This window comes from Ambystoma mexicanum, chromosome 4p (genome assembly GCF_040938575.1).
Source record: "Ambystoma mexicanum isolate Mex_15411 chromosome 4p, UKY_AmexF1_1, whole genome shotgun sequence".
Lineage (NCBI taxonomy): Eukaryota > Metazoa > Chordata > Amphibia > Caudata > Ambystomatidae > Ambystoma > Ambystoma mexicanum.
In genome coordinates this window covers 302,261,782-302,282,157 of record NC_090927.1, presented here as the reverse complement: position 1 = coordinate 302,282,157, position 20,376 = coordinate 302,261,782, and the positions used below count along the sequence as shown (strand labels likewise).

Below are 20,376 nucleotides of genomic sequence, written 5' to 3'. Positions count from 1 at the left end.
TACACATATTATAAAAATATAAATTATATATAGACTAACTCACACAATTATACAATGTATATATAGCAGTAATTCCATAATTACAATTTCATTAAGTCAATAAATCACTTTAAGAAAACATACAGCTTAAAATGAGGAGTAATAGAGCCAACAAACAAAACAAGAAGTCCGAACTCTACTAGCTTATCACTTACTTACTCATCCTACCTCCGATCATAATTCCCATCACCTCTCAAACTTTATCACTCAATCGACTCTCATCTTCGATTCTATTCAGGTTCAGCTCCTGCTCGCCAATATCTCTCTTAACCAATTCAATCTTGGTTTCAGCCTTAAGCCATACATTATAAAGGGCAATTAGTAGACACATATTCCCTGAGTTAATACAATAGCACCAGAAGGATAGCTCTTTCAGAGAATCCAGATTATGCACATATTTACCCAGCAACAAATGGATCATATTGTTCATTTCATGGCAATCCGTTAATAGATGTCTGGCTGTTTCTAGTTTGTCCATTTGTTTGCAAAGCCGGCAAATACGATCTTGGATAGGCATCTTAGATCTACTCCCAAGATTCATCATGGTTGGTAATTGTTCCATTCTCAGTAGGATGATAAAGTTTTTTAGCTGGGCAGAGGTTCAAATAGTTCTGTGGCTGCATAAAGGTATACATTCTGTTTTGGACAAAATGATAATTTTTCAATGTACTTAAGTGAGCAAAATTCTCGAGCCAGTCCCACAAATCAACTTTCATATTCAATGCATTAATAGCAGATTTTGTAATGCTAGTTCCTGTATGATTCCACCCTATGTCCGCTAGATATTTCATCATGGGTACATATAATCTATCCCTAATGTATTTTTTATTTAATTCCTGGTGCACAGCAGATAAAAGGGTATTGTAGGTAGTATTCATCATTTTTAAAAAGAACACCACTCTCTTTTTTAACACCACAGCTTTTAGGGAGGTGAGTCCTAGTTCCAGTCTTATAATGGCCATAGGCACTCTAGGGGGCAGCCCCAAGATCCTTCTCCAAAATTTGCCTTCAATGATTTGTAGCCAGTTTAAATCAGAAGTTAACAACGCCTCCAGGCCATAGGTAATCGTAGGGATAAATACTGGGATGTACAGTTGACGTGTTGCCCATACCGTAAATCCACCATGTTTACGAGTGAAATTGGCCATTAAAGCTGTAATTTGGGCTGCTATGACGGTACATATTTGTCTACAAGAGTTGTAATCCCCGTGGGGTTCGAATTCTACCCCTAAATAGCGATAAGATGGTGCATAGAGAATGGTAGTGTTACCCACCACCAGGTTAACCCGGGATACTTTTTTATGAGTGTATCTTAACACTTTCGTTTTCTCTAAATTAATGGTCAAGCCATTATTACTGACATACTCCCATAAGGCTAAGGCCGACCTTCGTAATCCACTTATGGTATTATCTAATATTACCAGGTCGTCTGCAAAGGCAAGGACCACACAAGGGGATTCTCCTACTTTAGGAGGACAATTATCCACAGCGGCTAAGACTATTGGAATGTCATGAACATACAAGTTATATACTAACGGGGCCGTAACACACCCCTGCTTCACCCCTCTGTTCTGCAAGACACTACTGGTCAAATGTCCTTCCTGATCTAATTTAAGACGGACTGAGGTGTTTAAGTGGAGAAGTCTAAGGTAGTGTAGTAGCCTTTCAGGGCAACCCATACTTTCAAGTTTTACCCATAACCGTTCTCTAGGAATGGTGTCAAACGCCGCCTTAAAATCGATATATAATGCATACATAGGCGGCTGCCCCTTAATGCTTGCTCTAGTACGCAAAATGTCTTTAATTATCAAATTGTGGATCGTGGAATATCCCCTTCGAAATCCGCTCTGGAATTTGCACAGGATGTTAGCTTCATCAGCCCACTTCTGGATTTCGCTCAACAGTAAAGAGGCAAACAGTTTTCCAGTAATATCTAGCATTGATAATAACCTGTAGTTATGAGGATCAAGCCGATTTCCCTTTTTAAAAATGGGAATTAGGATCGCTGTTTGCCAGGTATTAGGTATTTCTCCTACTGCCATGATCTTCTTAAACAAGATAGTAAGCAAACTGGCCCAAAAATCTAGATAGTTCTTAATAACAGCGTTAGACAATCCGTTGGGGCCAGGGGCTCTTGAATCTTTCAAATCTTTAATTTTATTATATATCACCTCGTATTATACCTCAAACGGCTGCTCATATGGAATTTGTCTTTTCGGCCTGACTTTATCTACTTGACTTTTCAGATTACGAGTTTCAAGGAATTCTACCCATGCTGCCCCATTTATGGGATTGACCAATTGACCTTTATTCTTACCCTTAGCCTCGCTTAGCAGCGCCCAAATGCTACGCGAGTGTCTAGACCCAATTGTCTGCACCAATCGTTGGTTCAAACGTGTACTCTCGGTCTTTTTGATGTTCTTAATAGTTATCCTGTATCTATTTTTTATTTTCCTAGTCAGTTCACTATATTGAAGCATGGGTAGTTTCATGGTCTTAATTCTTCGTAACTCGGCTCTGAGATCCCTTTTAGCATTTCTTATTTCTTTATTAAAGGATCTCATATTGCCTTCTGTTCTTAACATTGTCCCTATGGAATTGGAAGCATGTTTACCAGAGAAGGCCAAGATCCAGTCTTCTATTGCATTAATGTTCATAGCCTCAAAATACAAAGGGTTCAAATTGTCAAGCTGGATCAGTGACTCCGTTGCTGATCTTATGTTTTTATCAGACCAGCTTATACGTGTACCAGCGTTATTAACTTTAATATTACCCATATAAGACTGAGGAGTAGGGTCCCAAGCAATTTTAAGTGCGCACCTTAAAATTGCATGGTCACTCCAGCTGTTATTGATCACTTCCATGTCCATCATCTGATGTAATAATATTGGACTCATAAAAATATAATCCAGCGTACTCGAAGCGCTACCATTGGACCAAGTGTGCTTGGCTGGGGAATCACTAATTGTGCGACCATTAATCATTTCTAATTCCCAACAGTCAAACAGACTAATCCACCCATGTTTCTCCCCACTCTTCTTCACATGTGTCATAGTACATTTTTCCTTTAATTTAGGATATTGCATGTTACCTCCTTTACCCTTCATATGACAGTTAAAGTCCCCCAATACGATTACTGCTGCATTTCCTGAGTATATCATCCAGTCTGTCATAAGCTCTTGTAGCGCCTCTTGAATTTGCTCATAAAATGTATCGCCCGGGGGGTTGTAGAGGCTTAAGAGAAGCAATCTTTCCAGGCTGCTCTCTCTTCCCAACTCCACCTCTACCGCAATAAGGTAATCATCAAAGACCCCATACCACCGTTTGGAGACTAATGCATTTGTCACCCCTATGATTAATCCACCGTACGGGCGACCTCTTGTGCCCCTTTTTGCAAATGCTTGATGAACAACAAAGCCGTCTAGTAATAAGGGATCAACTGCCCATGTCTCCTGTAAACAAAAACAACTATGTTTTGATAATAGAGCCGTAGATCCCTCAGCTCTAAGTAGGTGTGTGAAACCACGGCAGTTTCAAGACAAGACAGTAAAATCTCAGTGGTTCTTTAAAACCCCCGGCAAAGATTCCAACACCCACTTTAGCACTAGTTGCGCATCAGCAAGCTCAAGTTTTTTCCCTTCCAAATTCTTGACATTGACTGTTTCACTTTCTGGGGTGATCAGTTGCTCTTGTACAACGTTAGGGTCTCTCTCATTCAAATCCACATCAATTTCAATGTCTACTGTTCTCAGATCTTCTTTATATTTTCGAATAATCTTTGCTGTAGCTAGGAATTTGCAGTGTAATGCAGAAACATTGGGATTAGGGCCGTTCAAAGGCTCGACAAACAAGAAGTCTTCAGATGTTAATACACGTAGTTGAGGGACGCAGTTGAGCCTGGTTAATAACTCTGATCGTGTTAGCCATTTATTTTTGCCACTTTGATATAGATTTTTTATCAGGCAAACCCTATTTTCCGAGAGGTCTTCCTGATCTTTGATCATATTAGTCGGCGTTCTCATAGCTTTCCCTTCTTCCAGATTTTTCATAGATTGTTCAGGCGGCTCTATTTCAATTTTGTCTTCTTCTTGGTCATCAAGCACCAAAGCTTCATCTTCTTCAACTACTGTTTTAGTTACTTCTTGATCCTTACGAAGCCAGCTTGTAAGCTGGCCCTCCGCAGGTGGATTCTTTTTCCTAGCTTTACTCGCTCTTTTCCTTGCTTTTTTAGAGAGGGATTCGAAGGCAGGTGATCCTTCTAAACAGCCCGGTTGAAGCTTCAATTTGGCAAGTTTTTGAGGAGCCTTCCTTGCCAATCTCTGCTGCTTACGCGAGAAGAAGACATGCGCGCCATGTACATATTGGGTGTCCATCTCTTTGTCTGATTGATCCTCTGACTCTACAGGGGTTGTTGTCTCCGTTTCCTTCCCCAATAGTACTTCTTGTTCTTTAACTATCTGTACAACTTCCTCGTGTATGGCTTCAGTCTCTTCTATTTCTTTTTCTTTAAGTTCATGTACCGCAGTCAAAGTTACGGTGTTGGCTAGAATGCGTCCAGACATTTGTAAGAGAATCTTAAGTGCAAATTGTAATGCCGCTACTGAAGACTGGAGCTCGGCAATCTCGTTAGTCATATTTATTTGACAACTCAGTTTTTCTCTTTCTTTTTCAGGTGTGTCCTCCATGGAGGTCATTACCAGATTGGGGGAGGCAGATAGCCTCCCTGTACTCTCTGTCAGTATAGGTAAACCAGGTGGCGCACACATTACACTTCCACTTGCTGACTGATGCAGCCCTCCATTTTCTGCTGTTAATCGGGTTTGCGATGCCATCTCCTTTTGTATACTCAAACACAGCTCCAATAGTGAGTTATTGTCAATATCCTCATAATTAGAGGAGCTCATTAGTGCACTACTTCTAATTTCGTGCACCTCTTCTTCCTCAGTAATTGTTAAATTGATATCGGCTGGAGGGTATGGAGGAAAAAAGCTAGTTATTGTACCTTGGCCTGCGACCATGTTGCCCCTCTTTTTCTTTTTAGACTTGTTTTTCGTCATAGGTAATTCTTCCTCACTCTCCTTATTTGGTTGTGCTATTAAATTACGAAGGTGGTATCGATTCTTTGCAGATCCTCGGCCCGCTGGCATTATAATTCCAGTCAGTACCAACCACAACAGCGGGGGAAAGGGGACTACTTAAGATGTTATTATCCAATGCTACTAACTGTAGCAGTCAATGAGTCTTAAATTACTATGTTGGACTGGTTAGCCTCCCAAAAACAGAGTATAACGTAGCACCCAGCACCCTCAGCTATTATTTTCCATATAAATGAGAGAGCGTTGTATCATGAAACATATGGGATCAAAGGTATACCGCCCACAGTCTCCCAAATGTTTTTCCCCCGCTCCACTAACAGTTATCAAAAATGAAGTGGATAAAAGGAAGGTGAGAGAGGGGAGACGAGAGGCAGACAGCTAGTTCACAACTAGCACTGGGTGGTTATCAGGCACCTTGTCCTTGACGTTGCTCCCAGACTCCCTCTACTCCCTCCACTCCTCCTCTGTTATCAGCAGTCAAGGCCTGTAAGCCACCCTCACTGGCGGCCACCCGGAGTCCCCGAATCCCAAGGCTCAAGGCCACGTCACAGGGAGGGGTTACAGCAGGCAGCAGGGGGTAGCAGGGGGGACACGAAAGTATCCCGGAGAACCACAGGACATCAACTGCAGGGCTCCGGGCTCAGGGCTCACCGTCGTCCAACCCAGCTACTGGGCTCCAAGCCCAGCCCAGCCCAGCTTACACTGTCCACCACAGTTGCGCTCCTCCTTTGTACTCCGCCCCGCTTTAAGATGTAGAGCCGATGTTGAGCCGCGTGACGCTGCTCGGTGCTGACGAGCACTTTCTCCCCAAGGTGGGTGCGCCTGTGCCACGAACGAGGTCCACAGGGATCCACAGGGTTCACGCAGCTCGCCGTCTGCAGCTTCCTCCGTCGCTGCCAATCTCCGCCTCTTCGAAAAAGGGACCTACAGGTCGTTAAGCCGCACTAGCTTCCGTAATACGGAGCACGTCAAGCCTCAACGCTGGCCGCTTCCGACAACCCTTGACATCTCTGACCTACTCTGACATCGCAGTGCAGGCAATTGAGTGTTTTAGTCCCTGTGCTTCAAGCAATCGTGTACGAGACTTGCAGTTCAACTACTGTATGGGAAACAGGATCATATATACATGTTACATGCTTAACGCATACAAAAGAAATAATGGACCAATGTGAGCATTGGCACATGCATCTACTAATCAGGTTTTATGCACACTTTTGCAACTCTGTCCAAACTCCACACCTGTCCACTCTCCAATTTCACAGCTCTCTCGAAAACTTGTGCAACTCTAACTGGGTCAGAATACAGTAGATCACCCTTTTTTTTTACAACTGCTTTCCTTATCCTGACCACATCACCAACTCTAATTTTTGTTTTCTTTCTCGGAAATTTCTCATTGATCTCCTTAACTTTCTTCCTCTTTCGTTCGTCCATGCGTATCTTTACTTCATCCACCACCTTATCTGTTTCCCTTGCCCGACCTAACCATGCCGGGGACAACATAGTATTACCCCTCCGACCTCTAATTAATTCAAATGGGCTCACCCGTCTCGGCATTGGGAGCCATACTCAAGGCATACATCCGCTCTTTTACAGCAACTTTCCTGTCTAAACCACTCGCTACAGCATTTCTAATGCCTTCCATTATACAACGGTTGACTCTTTCAATCATACCATTTGCTTGGGGATAATATAATGCTGTTTTTTTATGTTTGATGCCGCATTTATGCATGTACTCCTGAAAGAATGCTCCCATAAATTGCAGACCGTTGTCTGTTAATACACTACTGGGTAAACCTTCCCTCTCGAAAATTTCTTCCAAAAATGCTACAACAGCTTCACCTGTAACCCCTCTCAATATCTTGAATTCTGTCCATCGCGAGAACCTATCAACCACGGCCAACACGAATCTACCTCGGCCTCTACCCATGTCTACTGGGCCCAAAACATCCATAGCGAGGTCCTGCCAAACACCATTTGGACTCTCAACCCCTCTCATGGGCTGCTTCACAGCCGATATCCCTTTTCCTGACCTCACACAATCTACACATCCACCTACATTCTTCTCAATTTCGCGATCCATACTTGGCCACCAATAATCAGCTTTAATAACCCCTTTGGTCTTGTACGTACCTATGTGACCTTGATGTGCAATAGCTATAAGCCTTTTCCTTAGGCATACCGGAACTACCAGTTTGTCCCATCTATATAACAGTCCATCTTTCACCGAAAGTTCATCTCTCACCTCCCACATAGCTCGTTCTTCACCTGATAGTAATCTTTTCTCTGGCCAGCCATCCTTAACAAAACTGGTAATGCGTCTCCACATCTCATCAGATAAGCTCGCCTCAATCCATTCTTCCCTATGCACCACCCCTTCAATCATGGCAAAAACCATGTTCTCATTGCCAACTACTGCCTCTTCCTCATCATCTTGATCTTTGACTCTTACTCTAGATGCATGATCGGCCTGCACATTGTCCTTCCCAGCTACTACTTCAATGTTAAACTTGTGACATTGCAATCTTGTCACCCACCCAGCAACTCTTCTTAATACCTTGTCCAGACCTTTGCTCTCGAAAATAGCTTTTAACGGTTTGTGATCTGTTCTCAAAACAAATTCTTGTCCCCACACAAAATTTCTTAACTTTTCAATACCCCAATGGCACGCCAGAGCTTCTTTTTCTAATACAGAGTAATTAAGTTCAGGACCTCTCAACATGCGGGATGCGTGCAACACCACTGCCTCTCTTCCCCTAATTCCTGCTTGTGACGTAACTACTCCGATCCCAGTTTCACTCGCATCAACTGATAATATTGTCTTCTTCTTAGTATCATACATTGCCAAAGGTTTAGCCATATCGATTTTGGATTTAATCTCAACAAATTCTCTTTCACATTCTCCATCCCAAACAAACTCCGCTTCTTTTTTTAATAACGCTCTGAGTGAGTGGACACTATCAGCATAATTTTCTATGAAACGGTGGTAGAACTCAATAGTACCCAAAAATGAACACAATTCTGCCTTATTTTTCAGAGACTGCAGTCTCTTTATACCATCTACTAGCGTTTTCTTGGGTTTTAGACCCTCTTCTGATATTTCATGTCCTAGATATTCCACAATTTTAGTTGAAAAAACACATTTTTCACTACGCAGGGTAATTCCACGTGCTCTGAATATATCTAGAATTGTACACAATTTATTTTTCTAGCTCTTCTTCAGTACTTCCACAGATTAATACATCATCTTGAAAACACCATACATTTGCTATACCTTTGCACAACCCATCCATGACCTTCTGGAAGACAGATGAAGCAGATATTAATCCGAATGGCATACGCCGAAACTGGTATATGCCTTCCTATGTAATAAAAGTTGTAAGCTTCCGTGATTCTACGTCAAGGTTAATCTGATGATAGGCGCTTGCCATGTCTAATTTTGCAAAATATTTGGCATTTCCTATCCTGGTTAAAAGTTCACCCATATTTGGGAGCGGATGTCTGTCTGCAACCACACACCGATTTAATTCTCTTAGGTCTATGCATACTCCCAAATCACTGCTTGTTTTTTTTACAACCACTACGGGAGAAATCCACTCAACCGCCTTCGCTGGTTCAATTATACCAGCCTTCTCTAATTTCTCCAACTCCACTCTCATAGCATCACGCATTGACATCGGTAAAGTCCTAAGCTTCGCCGCTACATGCTTACAACCATCCCTCACAACAATCTTATGAACCATCCCTTTTAAACACCCAACTTTCTCGTTGAAAACTTCAGGATATTTGGCAATTAGACTTTTTGAATTATCGTTTTTACCACATTCACCAGCAAATCTTTCTACATTTAACACCTGATCTTTGCTACTTGGATCCAATTTAATACACAGACCCCTTTGTTCTTTCCATCCCAACAACGTCGCGCCTTTCTTGGTGATATATAATTTACCATATGTCGTCTTATCCTTAAACTTGAACGTTGCTGGACAACATCCTAAAACTTCAATTCTGCTGCCACTATATCCACCCGGAGTTTTATCTGACGGGCTCAGTTCATCCATTCTAACCCCAACAACATTTTCATACACAGCTTTTGACATCAAGGAAATCTTCGAACACGAATATGCCAACATTTTAACCTGGCAATCATTTACCTCCACCCAAGCTGAGGGATGCTCATACTCATCCAACTCTGAACATTGCACCATATTTACGGTAACAATTTCATTTTCATAACCCTCATATTCATCTGAGGATGGCCCATCGAACTCCTCCACTATCATGACACTTTTCCCAGCTCCTACACTATAATTAGAACAGCAATTTTCAAAATGACCCCAACGTTTACACTTATTGCACAAAGCTCTTCTCCCAGAACATATCGGAGAGTTAGATAAATGACGGGAACTCCCACACCTAAAACAAACGTTCCTCTCTCCTCCTACTTCCCTGTGCATTCTCCCTTTGCTTAACTTTATTGGATACTGGGGCATTATTGCCACTTTTCCCTTGATATTTGTCACCCCGTTTGGAAGCTTTCCCTTTCCTTTTCTTGTAATCCTTGGTTATCTCCTTTTCTTCATCTCCAACTTTCAAGACTTGAGTCTGTTGGGCAATTTTGTTATCTTTTATAACCAGCTTTGCCACACATTTAAGAGTGTGTTCAATTCTTTTCGCAATGCCCACAACTTCATCTAAACAAGGATGATCTTTTAACCATACTTCCTCCCTAATTTTGTCATTAGAGCAATGTAACATGAACTGATCCCTAATATGCTCATCCAACTTTTCACCAAATTTGCAATTAAGCGATAAATGCCTTAGCGCAGTTATGTATTCCTCCACAGATTCACTGTCATGTTGGTATCTCATACCAAAATGGTAACGTTCCAATACAGTACTTATTTTTAATTCAAAATGTTTGTCTAGTTTCGCCAATGCTAGATCAAAGTCATTTGCCCCTTCCTCAATATCTAGTTCACTCAAATCTGGCAATGTCTCGAAGATCATCTGACCTTCATACCCAACAAGGTGCATGAGCATTGACACTTTTCGCTCAACTGACATGCCGTTACCACACGTGGCTTTAACGTAATGCAGGAAACCTTTTTTCCAGGGCCCCCACTTGATCCTAGGCGGGCCAGGAGCAGGCAAAAACATTTGAGGACCCGGAATACCAGATAAAGCCATGGCTCTGGTGTATTGTCAAACACCTTTGTACTAGAACAATACTATGATCTGTGACACTGTATGATCTCACCTCTGGATCTCACACCTTTTTTAATTCCTTAAGTACACTTCCGTTGCCGCCTTCCACAAGTGGCCCTGGGCGGATGTAATGATAACAAAAAAAATGATCAGCTTCCTCTCCTTCCTTACCGCACCGTGCTACTCCTTGGGAATCCGTTCTTACATGAACCTGCTTCCCACATATACTTTGCCTTTTAAAACTTTTGCATCAGGCTGCGTTGTCATCAACAGTACGGGACAAGAGTGTCTAAAGACGATTCGTCTCTTCCTCACGGATTCGCAGGGGAAATCACTTCCCTACACGTGACGTATCACGTGTCCACAGCAACAGCCGCGGGTCCCTTGCTCTAACGCGGACACCAGCACGGGCACCACGCGAGCTAGGGTTGCACTCCCTCACGCTGATACAGCTCGGGTACCTGCGCGAGCTAGGGTTGCTCTCCCTCACGCTGATACAGCTCGGGTACCTGCGCGAGCCCACACCTCCGCTTCCTCGAGGAAGCTCGCCCCGCTTCGAATCCCCAAAATCGGCACCAAAAGGAAGGGGAGGCAGCACGATGGCACTCTCACCTCACTTTGATGATCGCAGAACCCGCAGCTACCCTGGAATTGCAGCCACCGCAGCACACCAAATCAGCAGCACCACTTGATGCCGGCCGGGGCACAGGGCACTACCGCAGGGGTTCAGCAGTCCTGTGCGAGGTAAGAGCCTTTACTGAGGGCCGATTGGGAAAACGGGTTCCGCAGGGCAGCTTGTCGTTGGGGGTCTCGGATCGTGAAGATCAGTCATCCAGCGGGTGCCTTGCCAACGTTTCTATCTCACCAACGCTCCTCTCCACATCCCATCCTCGTCGCCATGTGTGGTGAGAAAAGACCAGTCCAATCATCTGAAGTAAGATGGTTTATTGAATAACAAAGAGGCTGGATAACAGAGACCCCCAACCATCTACCAAAGCACCATCAACTGAAATATATCGAATGGTAACATTCCATGAACACTTCATAAGAATTATAAAGATGTCATCACTAGAGAAGATTCTACATGACATAAACAATAAGAACAGATTAACACCATAACAGTAAACTCACTTTGAAACAGTTTGCGATTTTGTATTATGTTTTCCATTTGAATAATGTGTTTTACAGAATATATTTGAACAGAATTCTAGTACATGTGCAGATTATTTGAATAACGTCTGCTATTGGAGGCTGCAACAAAATATCAGTGAATGCCTACGAAGGGAGGGGTAGCCTGTTTCCTAGTTTGTGCAGCTTTACGTGCGTCTTCCCATAATTAGACAGGCCCCAGTTACTAACAAAGTGGTAAGTACCCATAGAAAATTGATATTTCAAAGCACCAAGTTACATGAAAAAGCAACTTAACATAATATAAGAGTAGTCTTAATGAAAAAATATGCATATGCTCATTAAGCAAATATGTATCACTTCCTTAGAAATAGGGGTGGAGCCAGTCCCACAATCGGGTTATGTGGCACACAAATCTGAACAGTCGCTCAATCTGCTAACCTACTTTTCTAGACTTATACCTCTGTCTCATTTACCCTGTTTCCCTCACACATCACCCTCCACTGGCCCTTCCCTTGCACTACATCCGCTATGCCCCTTCACCTCCCACCATTGAAATTAAATTTCAGACCTTGGTTCCCTTTTACGCAATCCCTTATCTCAATTCTCTTCCCTAACCTTCCGAGCACCACCTTCCCTTGCACACATTGCTCAAGCACCAATTCCCTGTCACCAATCCCTTCCATTGCTTGGGCTCATGCATAGATGGTAGACCACATTTGCCAGTCAGCCTCTGCCAGACACAACAGGAAGCTCTGGTTGATGCGTTAGTACATCTATCCACCTCGGCTTCACCTTTTTCACACCACTGTGAGACACCCACCAGAGAAACACTGATCAACAATGGCCAGCCTATGCTTTGATAGCTGGGTCAATTCCTGCTTTTCAGTCAATTGTAGCAATGGCGTCTATACTTGGACAACGCAGAGCGAAAGAGGAGTAGACCTGTCTTGTATTGTGCGCCCAAGTTGTACTTTTTTGGAATATTGGCCGCATATTTCAATAAATGGAAGCAGAAGGAACTATATGGGGTGTCATTTTGGGATCTGGTGATTTGAGCAGGGAGTAAGAGTGACCTATTATATTTGTGTTTACAAGAAAGCGCAGGCGGATCCTTTTCAAAACAATGTGTAAAAAGATTTTACAAAGTGCAACAGAAAAGGAGGTATTCTGATATCAACCCCTCTCTCCACCTTTCCCATCAATTGCATAAAAGGCCCAAAATTGGCCCTTTTGTGCATAACAAAACATGGAGTAGTTGTATGAGCCAATACTGTACCTATATAAACCATTTACACCTTCACAATTAAGGTGGGAATGGCAGAAATCTTGTTTTTTTTTTTAAACAATTTTTTATGTTGCCACCACTGTGCATGCCATTTCTGTGACATCTCTACAGGTATTCCAGAAATACTGCTTGGACTGGTGGCAAACGCTGAATTGGGCTGATTTTCGGAAATAGCACTTGAAAAGATGATAACTTTCTCCAGAGGTCCTCACTCCTGTCCACCTACTCTCTTTGGGAGCTTACATTTGTATTTTGCTCTTCCGCCAGTTCTACAGAGTTGGTGTTCAGACAAAAAAGGCAGTGGCGCTCTTCCCCATTTCACAGAGCCTGAACTGCAGCCTGCCATCGAAGTTGTATGAAGCCATATGTTCATGGTAATGCAAAACCTCTGTTTACTAGATTATGTACCTGTAGTTCTCCTTGCCACCAGCCTGTAGAGTTCTTTTTGAGGATTAATATCAGTTGCCCTGGAGCGAGACTCAGCTGTTCCGTCCCTGTTGCAGTGTAGGCAGACGTAACCTGGGCAATCTCTGTATGACAGGAAAATAACATATATTTACCATCAATGAAGAAGAGCTAGGTAAATTGCCACACCTTAGTCATATTCATACATACCAGGTTTTTTATTTAATGTTCCGGTTTTGCCAGCATTACCAAAACCCTAAAATAAACAACATACAATCAATTTTAAATCCTAAAATGTGAACTGCAAAAGGAAAACATTAATGTATTAGGACATAATGGTAAATAATGCCTCATTACCAGCAAGAACAGGGGTTGCTAAAGAGTTTGGGGTGAAAAAGATTTTCTGTGCTGGACACCATCCAATTATTGTGACAAAATCTAATTGTCTAAAAGGAACTACATTGTACAAAAATAACAAATTGTTCCTTACTAATTATGTTTTATCGCCTGCCAATTTCCCAAAAAATCTCTACCTTATCTAACATTTTCATTAAAAGGATTGTTCTGTAGCTTATCTGACATTTTGTGAACTGGGTTCATCCCCTGAAACAGGAAGTGACATCAGAAAAGATGGAGTATGATATGGAGAGCGATTATAGAAGTTAAAATGTCAAATAAAAAGGTTCATTTAACATTTACTTTCCATAATCTTTACATATCTAGAAATCAAGAACCACCAGTAACAGTAGTACTACTACTAGTATAAGGTCTTTTTAGTACTACATATGGGGGCCCATAAGATGAAGGGCCCGATTCACAGAAGCTTTCAATAACGGCGCAATTCCATAGGAAAACGATCTGTGAATCAGGCCCTAAATGTCTTTGTCAAGAAGGCGACATATGAAGAAAAGTGCAGTCAATTGCAGTAAGTGCTTGCATACAATACTTACACACAAACACCTACACGTGACGTCCACTAACAGCTTAGCAAAATATTGTTTTTCAACATAGCTTGCAGAAATGGATATAAGCCCCCATACACCTCTCCTTGTATATAGGGTCATGCAGTTACACCAAAAAAGGAAGTTCAGGTGGTTTATACATTCACACACAGCAATTTAGGATAACTTGAGCCTCAAAAGATGTAAAGGTAATTTTTTCAGCCTACTATTGAAAATATCATGCTGACACAAAACTGGCCTTTCAACCTAAGCTATATACACCAAAGAGGTGGATTTACCAGCTAACACTCTATAGGACCAAGTTAATGCAGGCCCTGGGCTGTTACCAGATGGCTCCCCCCTCGTTGGTGAATAGAACTATCCGAATCCCAGATATGCAAACCGGGCTGTTTTTCTTTTTAAAGGCAATTAGGCTTTGTTAGGAAAGATTTCCCTTTTGCAACTTTTCCTCCATAGTTTCCTATGCAACCCCATTCTTTTTGCTCTGTTTTTGATTCTGTCCTAACCTTCAGCTTCACTTCCCTTGCTTTTTGCTCATTTGTTGTGGCGAAAATGATGAGTCCTTCAGGATATCGGTACTGTGAAATTTAGTTTTGACATTGCACACAGCACCTTACAGTGGGGATACTTTTGTACTACGGTATCTTTTTACACAAAGGATTTGCTTACTTTTATATGTGCCTAAAGACAAGCTGGTGGCAGCAGTTGCATTTTTAAAATGTTTGCATTATTTTGGAGTGCACATTTGCGTTTACCGCGTATGACTATTACATTTAGCTAGTGTACTAAAATGGCTGTGCCACAAGATTTTTACTTATTCTTTTGCCTTCACTCCTCAAAACGTCATGCACTTGCCCGGGAAAGAGTGTGAGTCTCCCAGAAAGGTGGCTGGGTCTGGCTAGTCAGAGTCCACATCACTGGTGCGAGAAAGTCTGCTAATAAGGCAGACTTTCTAGCTCCAGTGTGCCAGATTGGACAACTACGGGCTGTTTGAATGGTGCAGATCCTTACCAATGGTGGGCTTGTACTTGCTTCAAGCTTGGATTTTGGATAAGAGGATGATTCCTGCAGCCATTCTTCAGATTTATGTTTGAGCCAAGAATCCTTCGAAGAAAAGGAGCCTGCTGATGACCCTAAGACGAATTCTGCAGTAGCCAAGGACCCTCTCCAGTGACGGGCCCGGTGAAACCCTGCTCCTCTGACCGATCTACAAAGACCCTCGTCAGTGTGACAGACTGGAAACACACTTGCCTTCGACTGAAAACGGCCATTGCCGCTTTAACTCGATATCCTGTGAAGTGTCCTAATGTGGTCTGCATCGCTGGAATCCGCATTTCTTCATCGACAGGGATTGCATCTTGCAGTTGCACCTGACCAGTAGAATCGTCGAACCTGCAACCCCGGGGCACCACTCACTGGAACAGAGGCCAAATTATAAGTTACTCACCATAGTGACCAACATACTCTTAGTCCCCTTTCCTCCATACTGCATGGGCGTCCTTCCAAGGGACGGGAGACGGAACCTTTTTCACCAGAAAAAACCTTCTTCGCCTTTAAATTTATAGGCGCACAGGGGTGCGGCCCTGGGAGCATGCGCTGCCCTGACTCCGCCCTTCGGCACCACACCTCAGTCCCCATTGATGCGTCGACAATAGATTTAACACTGCCTAATGACACCAGTATTATTAGGGGGGAGGATGGTGGGACGTATGGAGGAAATGGGACTAAGGACTAAGAGTATGTTAGTCACTACGGTGAGTAATGTATAATTACTCTTACGTCCCGTCCCCTTTCCTCCATATTGCATGTGCATTACAACTGAATGTAGCCCCAGCATGGAGAGGAGACCCTCCTTAAGCAAATAGGTTCCTGAGAACTGCCTGTCCAAAGGCCGCATCAGATCTAGAGCCGGCATCCAAACAGTAATGCTTGCAGAAAGCCAAGGGAGTGGCCGAAGTGCCCGCCCTGCTTATGACTTGCCAAGGGACATGGCACTGGAATGTGATGGCCTTGGCCCGGACTGCGTGGGCGTGCAAGTTCGCCGGAAGCGGCTTGTGCTGGCTCTCGTATGCTTCTTTGATGGCTGAGACCATCCAGCGGGATATGGATGGCTTGGAGGCCTGCTCGCCTGGACTTGCACCTCCGAAATTGACAAACAGGGTGTCTGATTTGCAGAAGCCCTTGGTCCTGTCAGGTAGAACTTCAGGGCACGCCTGACATCCATGTAGTGCAGAACTCTCTGTGCCTCGTCTTTGGGATCGGCAAAAACGTAGGAAGGACTATTTCCTCCTTCAAATGGAAAGCAGACGGCACCTTAGACAGAAATGCTGGATGTGTCCGCAGGACTACCTTGTCCCTGTGAAAGGTAGTATATGGTTCTGAGGCGACTAGCACCTGGATTTCGCTGACTCTGCGAGCCGAGGTGAGGCCGACTAGTAAGGCCGTCTTAATGGTGTTCAGCCAAAGAAAAGAGGCGACACACAGAGGGAGAGGATCCCAGCGTTCCCTCCGAGACCTGCGAATAGCAAGGAAAGCTTTAGAAGCACACCACATGGGGCGGGCAGCGCACTACCTAATGCTTACAAAGCAATATTTTTACACGAGAGGGAACAAGGCCAACAGGCTACTGGTGACAAAACTGAAAAAACAAGCCAGACGTAACCATATAGAAAGTCTGCGAGATGCTAATGGGAAATGTGTGTCCTCGGAGGAAGGTAAACTCTGAATCATTGAAGACTTCTTCAGGGAACACACGTCCCCTCATCGTGCAGACCTGCATGAAACTCAAGAGTTTATACTGAACTTGCACCTACCCCAAATTGACCAGGCACATAGGGACCCACTGGAAGAGCCTATCTCTGACCAAGAGGTCGAATTAGCAATTCCATCCCTGTCATGATCACTGGTCATGTTCCTTGTCATGCCCCTAAAAAGACCTCCAGAAGTTAATGGACTGCAGCATTCCATTCTTGGACCTCGGGTAAGGGTTTACAGTAACTTCCTCCTTGCCCAACATGGCCGCTTAGTTTCCCTTCCAAGAAGCGGCTGTGCGTTCTAGTGGTTTCACTTCCTTAGCTATTTAAGACCCTCCCATCAGTGCTTCCGCGCTTCGCGTTCCTTTCTACCGTTGTAGTGAACGCTTACCGCGGTTTGGAAATTCTCCTCAGTCATCGCCCTAATACCTTCCTACATGTTATTGGCCATAGTTTCCTTCAGCGCTTCTTACGTTTTCACCTAGGGAGTGTTCCGCTAGGTTTTCTGTCATTATTGAAATTCCTGTCACAGCAACATACGAGAAGCCGCATGCTCGTTGTGAGGCGCTCCATCTGTCCAAGCTCTTCGGCTCCTCGTTATCTCACGCAAGTACCATTGCATTTCCCAAAAGTTCTTAGTCATTCTAGTTGTCTGCTTATATTGTTTCCTTGTTGCACTAGCTGCAGTAGAATGCCCTCCGCATGTCCTAAGTTAAAAGCTGTTATAAGTCTCCTGCATCACGTTGTTTTCTTCTGGTCACGTTTGCTGCAGTTGAATGTAACTGAGTATATTTAGTTCTGCGAGGGCACAGGTTGTAAGCAGCATTTCGGAGACAGGCTGGTTCCATTCCAAATTCCATATCCTTTTCCACACACTTAGCTCAAGGTAATTTAATAACCACTTAGGCTAGGCTCAGTGCATTACTGTGTGGCAGCGCACAGCTAGAATTGCATTCCTCAACCATTTAGTTATTGTGGCCATTCGGAGAAGGTTTACCCCTGGGAGTCACCGTTCCATCTATCTGTGCAATCCTTTCAGAATCTCTTCAGTTAGTCTTCTTAGGTTAGTAAGGAGATCCATTCCTCCCAGTGACTGTCTACAGCAGAACATCATTCTTCAGAACTTGCGCCCCTGCGTCGAAGCAGGATGGAGAGCCCATAAACAAAACTTCAAGGTAATAACTGGAGAGTGGATAATCAGAAATCCAGTGTGAAAAGGTTACTTAGTTCAGTTGTTCATAAAAGGCATAACAGAGAATTCCTGTGTATCATGCAGGGTTGCTGTGCAGTATTGTGAAGAATTTTGACAAGAGAAACAACGCTAACAGAGAAGCAACTCAAGGTTTAGCAGACAGGAGCAGGTGTCCCCCCAGAGCTCAGGTAAGCGTTACAATCCCTCCTTCTGGGCTCCGATGGGTTTATGAATAAATTCTATAAAACCTTCAGCTCGGAACTGATCCCTCACCTGACAAAACTATTTAATTCCATTTGGTTCGTCACACAGTCTAAGGCAGAGTCCGCCACTACGCTGATTCTGAAGCCAGGCAAAGATCCCATGGAATGTATGTCCTATCCCCCCATTGCGTTGCTTAACACAGACGCAAAACTCTTCAGCAAAATAATAGCACGTCATCTTGTAATAGATAAGGATCAGACAGACTTTATTCAAAATCGCTCAGCACACGACAATATTTGCTGCATCATCGACCTATTTGCCCTTGACCCTCAAATCCCGGGCAAGTTATCATAAGCGTAGGGCATGGGGGCGACAGGGGGGACAAATCCCCCCACAATTTTCCGTTGGGGGGGATGTAATGTCATTTATCCCCCCCAGAATGTGTGTTTGGTGTGTCATGCCGGGATCTGTTTTTGAAGTGGGGGGAGGGGCTGCTTACTATGTAAGGTGCCCTCTCCTCCCTGGCCCCCAAAGCATGGGGGCAATAGCCTGGGGGCAGATGGGTGATAATCTGCCCCCAGGGAAGGGGGGAAAACAAAAAAAAAGATTACTTTTTTAAAAACAGTTTTGGGTGGGGTGGGTGTGAGTGGGACCAATAGCCACCAGGGATTTTCGAAAGGGGGGTGGGACTCCCCCCCCCACCCTAAGTGGATGGGGGGCACCTTATGTAGCCCTCCCTGGGGGCAGATTTCTGCCCCTAGAAAGGGGTACATGAGATGCCCTCCATCCATTTGGGGTGGGGGGGGAGAGGCCACTGCACATATTGGCAGAGCCACCCCTCCCAAGCCTGGGGCAGTATGTTTTGACTCCCCCCGGGGGCAGATGGCCACACACATGTGCCCATCTGCCCCTAGGGAAGGGCAAAACAAAAATATATATATTACAACTTGTTTTGGGTGGGGGCGGCCCACTAGACCACCAGGATTTTTTGTGTTTGAAAGGGGCACGGCCCTCCCCCCACCCTAATTGGATGGGGGCACCTTATGTAGCCTTCCCTGGGGGCAGATTGCTAGCACAATCTTCCCCTTGGAAAGAGGAAAAACAAAAATTAAAAAAATTATAACTTGTTTTGGGTGGGTGCGGGGGTCACTAAACACCATGGATGTTTTTAGTGGAAAGGGGGTGCCCACGGGTGTCTTCTTTTCGGAAATGCATGGGGTTCTCTGTTTTCCTTGGTGGCTTTGACACCCTAGCCCAAATCTGTAAGTTGTCCACATGAGCAAAATCTGCTTTGCCGAAAGGCTTGGGGTTATCAGTGGGTTCGCTTTTTCCCTTTGTGCCGAGGTAGGTGGATCCACACATGTGAAGTACTGTTTTCGTTGGGACACCTGTGGGAACGCGGGAAGGTAGGACATCTGTTGTTGGCAGTGTGTTTCGGTGGGTGGGCAGAGGGAAATGTCTCTGAAATTTGGTGGAAAAAACCCACAAATTTCAGACATTTCACTCTGGCCACCCACTGCCAGCAACACATGTCCTACCATCCTGCGCTCCCACGCGTCCCGATGAAAACGGTACCTCACATGTATGGGTGCACCTAGCTGGGCGCAAAGAGAAAAGACTAACCCACTGGTAACCCCAAGCCTTTCGGCAGAGTTGTTGCCTGACCTGTGGAAATCACCCCTTCCTAAACTTGGAATATTGTCTACTTTTCAGAAATGTAGGCCTTTCTGGCTTCCCATTCAGCTTTCCTACCCCTTTCTTCCATTCCGTCCACGCATGTCCTATTGGACAAAAAACGCCAAAATCGCCTACCTCTCACAAAACGGCTGATTAGCCTATCGAAATATGTTATCTTGGTTTCCACTCCTCCAGTTCGCTCACCCCCTCGGTGGCGTTACGACCGCCTACATGTGGGAAAAAAGGGCCCAAAATATCTCATAAACAAAGAAGTTACAAGGGATTGAATGGTGACATACCGAAATCACCAAAAAAGGCCTTGGCACTGGAGGGAAATACCCATGGCAGCTAAGGGGTTAAGACGGTAAAGCCCCAGAGGAGATATCATTTGTAAGTTAGTTCAGTTAGTTAATTCTCCAAATGCAGA

The 20,376-nt window shown here is 44.1% G+C and overlaps 1 protein-coding gene across 7 annotated transcripts in view; it reads right to left on the bottom strand.

Moving 5' to 3' along the window:
- ITSN2 (intersectin 2) overlaps nucleotides 1-20,376 on the bottom strand; it is a 2,589,317-nt gene that overhangs the window by 545,568 nt on the left and 2,023,373 nt on the right. For all 7 annotated transcript variants that reach the window (XM_069605851.1, XM_069605856.1, XM_069605854.1 and 4 more), the window contains 2 exons: nucleotides 13,372-13,417; nucleotides 13,165-13,286 (listed from right to left, as the gene is read on the bottom strand). In XM_069605851.1, coding sequence (XP_069461952.1) covers nucleotides 13,165-13,286; nucleotides 13,372-13,417 — 168 coding nt within the window. The remainder of the gene's footprint in view (nucleotides 1-13,164; nucleotides 13,287-13,371; nucleotides 13,418-20,376) is intronic.